The following is a 9,403-nucleotide window of genomic DNA, read 5'->3' on the forward strand; positions in this document are numbered from 1 at the left end:
TAAAAGTGTGAGCCATGGGTACCTGTATAATGTTTAACCTCCTCCACCTCCAGCACATTGGTCATCTGTGAACAAGCCCAGAACTCCAGGTACAATTGAGCATGTGCACTGACTGCTGGATACAGTAAGTTTGGTAGGATGGCAGGAATGAATCAGTAAGGATCTCAGGCCTGATGGCAGCCTGGAGCCCAGAAAGCAGGGGCAAAAGGACCTTTAAGTTCAACAGTCACAGGACATCAGTACAGGTTTGGATCCTACAGATGTGTCTAGAAATTCCACTCCAATTCTCTATTCTGAGTAGGGAGTATAAGTTTATCCTGGTTATTACAATGGCAAACAGCAGTTCAAGTTTCTTTTCCCCAGGTGGGGATTGGGGAGGAAGGGACAGCCCTCTTCACTCTAATGGTCAGGGATACTGCTGTGCATAGGCCAAGATGGATTTATTCTTGTTGATTTGCTGAAGGCTACATATGTAAATTCACTGAAATTTTGTCTCAATGAACCTTTTGAAGCAATTTTTTGTTCCTCAAAGTATTTGTCCATATGAAAAAAATAATGCATGTACATTCTAATAAAACTTTGTTTAAATCTCATTTACATGGCAAAAGTCTGAATTTAATGTAATATTATCATAAATAGAAATAAATTTTCTTCTGTCTAGTTTTGTTTTTTTTTTTTTGTCGGTCGTAGGGCCTGAACTCTGGGCCTGGGTGCTGTCCCTCAGCTCTTCAGCTCAACGACTTGAGCCTCAGTGCCAGTTCTGGCATTTTCTGCTTATATGGTGCTGCAGAATCCAACCCAGTGCCTCATGCATGCAAGGCAAGCACTCTAACACTGAGCCACCTTCCCAGCCTTTATGACTAGTTTTGAAGCACTTAAAAAGTATGCCAACAGACAAAATGGCAATAATATAGAGAATTTATAGGATCTTCTCCTAGGAAAAAATGTAAGTTAAAGCTGTATCTATACTAATTCTATCAATTAACACGGCACGCACCTAAGTTACATAAGCACCGTGATTACTACACCAAGGAGAACATGTACATAGTTACAAGGATATAAAGAAAGTGTAAAACTATTTTCAACATTACCATGTATTTTCTAACGACTTTATGTTGTCAGTATTACAAAAAACACACTTTCCCTATACATTTTATCTTAGCAAGAAATAAAGGATTCCTTGTCTCCTCCTTAGTCTTCTATTTCCTTTTTTTTTTTTTTGGCTTACGGCTGGCACCTACCACTTGAGCCAAACCTCCAGTTCTTTTTGCTGAATAATTAGGGATAACAGTCTCATGACGTGTCAGTTTATACTGGCATTGAACCTCAAATTTTCAGATCTCAGCTCCGCGTAGCTAGGATTACAGCTTCCTCTCCCAAATTACTGAATCATGTCTCAGTTTTGAGTCCAAGAGGTGGTAACTCTTGTTCTCCTTATCATCTAGATAACCTCACAACAAAGGCTTGCTCCAGCTCTTAGTCATTAGTGTATCCTAAAAACCTGGTTCTTAAAAAGTACATAAAACAGTGCTAGGAAGGTAGCTCAATGGTAGAGTGCTTACCTTGCATGCATGAGGCCCTGGGTTCAATTCCTCAGCACCACATAAGCATAAAAAGCCAGAAGTGGTGCTATGGCTCAAAAGGTAGATAGCTAGCCTTGAGCTGAAAAGCTGAGGGACAGTGCCCAGGCCCAGATTTCAGGCAGGCTCACAACCGACCAGAAAAAAGTAAATATGAGGAAATCTATTTTCTTTGACTACTATCAAGGTAAGCTTTGTGCTGCCTACCCTTCATGATACAGCAGTTTGGGAGGACCATTTTCTGAGAGACTCAATTCCAGAGCCCAGTCAGGATTCTTGTATGACGACACACTGTTAGGAAATGTGCTGAGTCAGAAGACCCCCAAGGCAGGCAGCAGTTCTGAAGCACCTTGTACTATTCAGGCACAGCCTTGCATGGAGTCTTCTTTCTGCAACCCACCTTTTTGAGATTTTTGCCTTACTCTAAGATCCCCCTAGGGACAGGGTGTGCTGATCCAGCCAAGAGCATGCACTTCAGGCCGTGTGCTGTCAACTATCATTCTACAGAAGTATTCTAACTAATAACCAGAGGCGGGCAGGTGGACGGGGGTGGGGGCTGTAACAGCTCTGGTTCTCCTTGTGCTATAGGAAAACTCTGCTCACAGGTTCTTGCAGCAGGACACTCTACGAGCAGGTCACACCACGATGATGCGCCCATGTCTAACTGCTCAAAATACATATGGTGGTATCCAATGTCACCTAAACATGCACACTGCTGCTGCAAACATTTCAAGACCTGAACAATCGCTCCCATCCAGAGTGATTTAAAACACCAAAAGTCAAAGCCCCTACTACATGAAGGCCCAGCTGACTACCAAAAAACACTCGGTGGGTAGAAATGGCAAGGCACAGCCACAGCAACGTGGGACTGAAAGCACCTCCTCCACAAACACAACCCTGTTCTGAGCAGGCCTGGCACACCATTTCCACCAGGACCGGTCTGTCCCATGGGGAAGAAATGAAAACAGAGCATGCTCCCTCCAGGTTCTTGCCTCGAAAAGTAAATGACAACACAGAAAGAAATCAGGATTCAAACAGGAATGACCGGAAACTAATGTCTCCTGGGAAGAGGGAGAGAGGTGGTAAATATGTCCACACCAAGTTCAGAAGTGGACTAGAACCTTAGTTCCCGTGTATCTGTCAGGGTACACAGTGTTAGTTTTGTTAAGTATTGAATTTAACAAATGTGTTTCTATTAATATGTTGCTTTCTCGGGGCTGGGAAGGTGGCTCAGTGGTAGAGCACTTGCCTTGCATGCATGAGGCCCTGGGTTTGATTCCTCAGCACCACATAAGAAAAAAGCCGGAAGTAGCGCTGTGGCTCAAGTGGTAGAGCGCTAGCCTTGAGCTGAAGAGCTGAGGGACAGTGCCCAGGCCCAGAGTTCAGGCCCCACGACTGGACACCCCCCCCAAAAAAAAAGAAAGAAGAAAAAAAATAATATGTTGGTTTCTCAATTCATCTATCAATGCGTAAATTTGTCACCATTTTTCTGGCATTTTTCACAGCACTGTTTTTTGTCATTTCTTTTTTGGTGCTAGTCCTAGGGCTTGAACTCGGAGCCTAGGCACTGTCCTTGAGCATTTTTGCTCAAGGCTAGCACTCTACCACTTGAGCTATACCTCCACTTCCAGCTTTTTGCTGGTTAACTGGGGGTAAAAGTCTTGCAGACTTTCCTGCACAGGCTGGCTTTAAACCACAATCCTCAGATTTCAGCCTCCTGAGTAGCTAGGATGACAACTGTGAACCACTGGTGCCTGGCTTCACATCAGATTTAATTATTCCACCAATACAATGAATGCTTGACTGTACAACCCAGGTCCTTCGCTGAAGTGACCTCTTTGAGAGACAGTGCAGTCTGTACCCAGACAACAGCTTGGCTCTTCTCAGAAGCCAGGCCTCCCAGAGGGAATTTCCGGTCTGAAACCATGCACTGCATTTTCCTCTGGCAGACTCTGGAAGTACAGTCTTTAGCTTCCTGTTGGCCATTAGGCTGACAAGAGGCTGAGATGCACAGGTGTGCTTTCTCATTTGAGTGGTTATTACACTAAACTTGGTCTTCTTTACAACACTTTCCTGCATGGCAGGTTACTGTAAAGGGCGATGAGTGTGTGGAGACTTCCTCCCCACCTCACCATGACCACACAGAAATACAGTAGCAAACAAGGTTCGGGAGACCTCTACGAGAAGGAAACTCAGGCAGCAGGCTCCAAGGCCTAGACAGGGAATGAAGAGTTCTGAAAACCTTTAAAACTTTCATAAGAACCAGTATTTCCACAAGATCTCTAGCAAGGAATAGACACCATTCTTAAGCAAATGCTGGGACTTGGTTCTGGAGCAGCAGGTGGGATGCATTGCCCACTGGGGGTCAGTATCCCAAATCCACTTTCCTTTCTGTTTGGACCCACCTCTTCTAGAGACCAAAGCAGCTCGTGCACTAGTGCAGTGCTCTCTGCAGAGCCTGGTGATGGTTGGGATAGAAGCACTCTCCTTGGGAAGAAAGCAGTGACTGTATCAGGGGCATGCCTATCCTTCAAAGGGACACCCAGGTGCTCCAGGGACATTATGATTTGTCACTGCATGGGAGGTAGGGCCAAGTATTTTCTCCATTTTGGGGGAAAATGATGAAGCAACTGATACCAAATGATGAAATCTACAGGCCAAAACAAACAATAAATACTAAGCCTTAGCCATGAGATATGCTTTACTAAACTAAAAACCTGACTGTTTAGGTACTGGGAGTGATCCTTCCTTTTCTAGTCAAAATGAAGTAAAAGGACTGAATGAATGCTTCTGCTTGGAAAAAAAAAAAACAAGCAAGCAAAAAAATGTATGAAGTAGTAGTTTTTAGGGACCAGACTCTGGGGTAAAAAACACAGTGATCTCTGGGAGACGGGGATGGAAAGGCCCCAGCTGCTCTGGCTTCATGAGTGCTTCATGCAGCCACGCACAGGGTTTCCAAGCTTTGTGCATTGCTGAGTAAACCAGCAAGGCAACTGGTGAAAAGAGATGTGGCCAGAGGACCCTGGAAATAAAAGAGCTCTCCAGGGACCAAGCATTCAGTAGCACATGACCAACACGTGGCAAGCATGTGGTAAAGAAACTACAAACACCAGAGAATGAATCATCCAGAAGGCTGGACGTTAACAGTATCCATGGCTCACATAGGGTATTTAGGATGGTCTGGCCCCAGTGGTGGGGATAATCAGCTTTGTACACAATACTGCTCTGGCCTGGTCTAACATAATCTAAAAGCAAAAGACCACACAGTCTCCAATTTAAATGTCTTCAAAACAAAAGTAAAAAATACTTTTAGGAATATAAACGTATCTAACACACCGGCTAAAGTTCAAGATGTCCATCATCTAATCAAAGATTACCAGACCCAAAAGAAATAGGAAAATAGTACCTATATGGGGAGAAGAAAAAAAAACCCATAAGTCAGTCAAAACTAATACAGCACCACAGATGAATGGATCCAAAAATTGTGGTATCTATACACAATGGAATATTATGCAGCCATTAGAAATGACAAAATAATGGCATTTGCAGGGAAATGGATGGAGCTAGAAGAAATCAGGTTGAGCGAGGTAAGCCAAGAGCAAAGAGACAACGGTACATGGTCTCCCTGATAAGTGGATGTTAAATCCAAAATGTTAGGCGATACAAAATTAACAGGACTTAAGAAACAAAGAACTTCCATTCATCTGGTCGAACCACTACTAATATCCCCATACTGCTGATCATATGTATGGTGTATATGTGTACACAGTTATATGTTATAGACCGTGATAGACAATTTGCTCCAGGAAAGTTAGAATGAGCTTGTGACTTTAAATGAGCATCATTATTCCACAATACTGTGAAATTTGGGAAATTATGTAATCACTTAATCACAATTAAAAAAAAAAAAGAACCTCGGGGAAGGTAGGGAGGGAAGGGATAGTAGGGGGAAAACAATAGAGGGGGTAACAATGCTCAATATGAAGTGTACTCATTACCTTACTCATGTAACTGTAACCCTCTGTATAGTATCTGTACAATAAAAAATTAAAAAAAAACTAATACAGAATTAGCAAACCAGGACAACAACAATTATAACAAAGGAAGTCCATGTGTTTAAAGGTTGAACAGACACAAAGAACTTCAAGACTTAGATTGAGCAGTAAAGAGAAAGACTTCAGCAGGTAACAGTAATAGTGATTAGGATGTGGTAGAGGGCTCAAATCCTGAAGACAAGAGGGAGTTGTGCACAAGGACAGAAACTGGAAGAAAGGAAGCTACTGGAAATTCCATTTTTGGTGGGTTAAGAAAACTTACTGTGTGTTTTAAGCTTTCCCACAAGGAAACCAAGTGGCTTCAGAAATATCTGAGGTTGGCAAGAAAGCAGGACAAGGTCAATATGCTTTAAAAAAAAGTGTTATTCCTACATAAAAAAACCAGAAAAAGTAACTCAAAATATTATTGTCAAGTATGTGAAATGATTAAGAAAAAAATCCACAAAAGATGCGTAAGCTCTTTACCATGAAAAAAGAGAGAAATGAAGACCTAAGTAAACAGAGAGCTAACCCTAGAATTGATTAGCAGATTCAAGTATGCTAAAACCCAAATTCTCTACACCGCTAGAGATTCTTCCACATCAGTCCTCAAACCCCTAGCTATCTTCCTGGTAAGTACTGGCAAACAAGTTTGAAGATTCATATAAACGTATGATGGAACAACAGTGCCAACAAGCTTCAGAGAAGGATGGAGCTGAGGAGCAGACACACCTATTTACATGGACAGCTGATCTTTGACAAGGAATCAAAGGCAATTAGGATACAGGTGGATGGGCTTTCAACCAATGGTGTGATGGCTGGACATTCACGGGGGAAAACACTGTACTTCACACATCACAGTATGTAAACCCCCTCTACATGCTTCACAAACCCACATGTAAAACTTACAGCTCCAAAATGTGTACAAGAAACACAGAACAAAACTTTTGTGAACTTAAGAGATTTTAAAGACCTCTTAGGTGTGCTTTTAGTACAACTCATAAAAGTTAATAAACTAGACTTCAGAATTTGAAACTACTGCTCTTCAAGGACATAGTTAAGAGAATTAAGAGACAAGCCACACACTGGAAGAATTATTTGTAAGGCTGATAGAGGACTTGTATCCAGCATACTTAACTCACTACCCAATAATGAGAAGAACTTGATAAAACAAAAACAAACAAACAAAAAAAAAAAAAGAACAGGCAGTGGTGATAGTGTAGTAATTGTGGTAGTGTAGCAGCTGCGATCATCTTGGCACTTGGGAAGTGGTGGCAGGAGGGCTTGAGGCTAGCTAGCCTGAACTTCATGTGAGTTAAAGGATAGCCGGGGCTAGCTACAGAGTAACCCTGTCTTACTAGCAACTCAAAAAGTAAAAATACAATTAAAAACTGAAAAAAACACAAAAGATTTGAATGGATACCTCATTAAAGATGTATAAAAAAGCAAATACATGAAAAACTGCTTACTATCAGTAAGAAAATGCAAGTTAAAGCCATACTGAAAACCCACTAAACACCTACTAGAACAGCTAAAATTAAAAAGACAACACCAAATGTTGGCAAGGATAGAGAACGATTGAACTCTCATACAATGCTGGTAGAAATGCAAAATGGTGTGAACACTTTAAAAAACACGATATTGCTATAATTAAGCATACAGTTTCTGTACAGACTAAGTAATGTGTAGATATTTTCCTGAGAGGACTGAGGATATATGTCCACTCAAAGATTTACCAATGCTCTTGGCACCTGTGTTTATAACCTCAAGCCAGACACACAAATGTCTGCTAACCAATGAATAGATATATACTATCATGGTAAGTCACAAGAGATATATACCATCGTGTAAGTCACAAGACCCTCAGTAGTAAAAAGAAACAAATGACTATCGCAGTATGTATCTATTTCAAAAGCACTATCCTAAAAACCATATACAAAAAAAAATTGGTAAAATGCAGTTCCACTTAGAAACTATAAAAGATCAAAATATCTACCCAAAGCCTATCAGTGGTGGCTGGGGCGGGACTTAGGAGAGAGGACTGACTGCAATGTGCTCAGATGCCTATGTGGGTGATGGAAATCCTCCAGACCATGGTGCAGGGAACACATCTGAACTCAACTGTTAAAACCTACTGGAGCACATACTACAGGCAAATTATGCCTCGAATAATGCGGATGTTAAAGACAACTCACACACTCAGACAAAAAGTGGACGTGTACATACCAAACTGACCTTAGGTGAAACCTGTGGGGCCACCTTGGGACAGAGAAAGTAAGCCATTCCCATTCTGGGAATGGGATCCAAGCGTAAACAGGAAATTTCAGCCTCGTATACACCCCATTTACGTGGCTGGCAGGTAATTTTAGCACACCTGTTTTTGTCTGAGATCAGGCCAAAATTCGGGGGTGGAATTTTCCACGTGAGGTCTCGCGTTTGCGTTCACAAAGTTTTAACTTTTGGTTCATCTCGGCCTGTCGGATTAGGGATGGTGTACTCAGGCAAACACAGTTCCACACCCTACAGCGCCACTGGGAATCCTGAGGGCCGTTACCCCACACACACAGAACGGGCTCCTTCCTGGATAAGCAAACGCCTGACACCACGAGAACTGCTCTCGGAAGCACTCCCGCAGCAAGATGTCCTCCTCGCCTCCCGCCCCCCCCCGCCCACTCCACCCGCCTTCCGCCGGACGGCTCGCTGCGGAGAAAAGCCGTGCGCGTTCCTTCCCTCGGGGGGAGGGGGGGGGCGGGAAGCCGCGAGCCGCGACCGAGCGGCCGGGAGAGTTCGCGGCTGGCCCGCGGGCCGTGCTGTGCGGGGAGGCCGGCGCTGGGCGCGGGGCCTAGGCCCGAGGCCGTGGCCCGCCGCCACCCGCAGCCCGCCGCCCGTCGCCTCCCGCCGCCGCCCACCTGGTAGAGCTCCTCCAGGTTGTACTTGATGGACGTGCTACCCTGGATGGCACGGACCGCCTCGTGCAGCTTCCGCCACGTGTCCTGAGTGTAGTTGTCCGGCAGCCGCGGCCTGTCTGTGGGGAGATGGGGTCAGCGGCGGGGCGGCCCGGCCCGGCACAGGGCGCGGGGGCGCGTGGCCGGCGCCCGGCGGGGGCAGCGGGGGACACGAGGCCCGGCCCGGGTTGGGGGGGGCGCGGACCCCGAGGCGCCGACACTAGGCGGCCCGGGCGGCCCCGTCCCAGCGCGCGCCCCGCCGGCCCCTGCCTGCCCGCCCGCCCGCCCGCGGCGGCGCGCACCCACCTCGGAAGTTCTTGATGACCAGCTTCCTGGAGCCGCCCGCGCCCCCCGGCTTGGCGGGGCCCCCCGCCAGCGCCGCGGGCTTGGTAAGGCCGTTGGTGCGGCCCACGAGTGCCGAGACGCTGCCCTTCCGCGGGCCCTCGTCCGCCATGGCTGGGCCGGACGCCGCCCCGCCCCGCGCCGCCCGGCTCCTCCTCCTCCGCCTCCCGCCCGGCGCCCGTCCGAGTGCGCCCGGCTCCTCCTCCGCCTCCCGCCCGGCGCCCGTCCGTGCGCGCCAAGCTCCTCCTCCGCTCGGGCGCCCCGTCCGTGCGCGCCGCCCCCCGCGCGCCCGACGCCCAACGGCCGCCGCGCGCACGGCGCCGCCCCCGTGCGTGCGCGCCGGTCTCCCCGGGGCGCACGCGCGGGAGCGCGCACGGCGACCCCGCCCCCAGGCCCGAGGCGCTCGGGCGCGCGGCGGCCCCCTCCCGCGGGGAAGCCAGGGACCAGGGCGTCTTGTCTGTTCCCCTGCCGCCCGGCCGCCCGGGGGCGCCTCACGGGGCGG

At 47.0% G+C, this 9,403-nt stretch overlaps 1 protein-coding gene across 2 annotated transcripts in view; it reads right to left on the bottom strand.

The window, feature by feature from the left end:
• The window catches only part of LOC138813963 (cullin-4A), a 38,397-nt gene extending 29,358 nt beyond the window's left edge, over window positions 1–9,039 (bottom strand). The window contains exons 1-2 of one of the 2 annotated variants that reach the window (XM_070002596.1): window positions 8,866–9,037; window positions 8,524–8,639 (exon numbers count right to left, since the gene is read on the bottom strand). In XM_070002596.1, coding sequence (XP_069858697.1) covers window positions 8,524–8,639; window positions 8,866–9,013 — 264 coding nt within the window. In that variant the 5' untranslated portion in view covers window positions 9,014–9,037. Of the gene's footprint in view, window positions 1–8,523; window positions 8,640–8,865 lie in introns of both variants that reach the window. The other variant, XM_070002597.1, reaches the window with a different exon arrangement.
• Window positions 9,040–9,403: the final 364 nt, after the last annotated feature.

The sequence above is a fragment of the Dipodomys merriami genome, unplaced genomic scaffold, assembly GCF_024711535.1.
Source record: "Dipodomys merriami isolate MVZ:Mamm:240054 unplaced genomic scaffold, mDipMer1.0.p SCAF_6, whole genome shotgun sequence".
NCBI lineage: Eukaryota > Metazoa > Chordata > Mammalia > Rodentia > Heteromyidae > Dipodomys > Dipodomys merriami.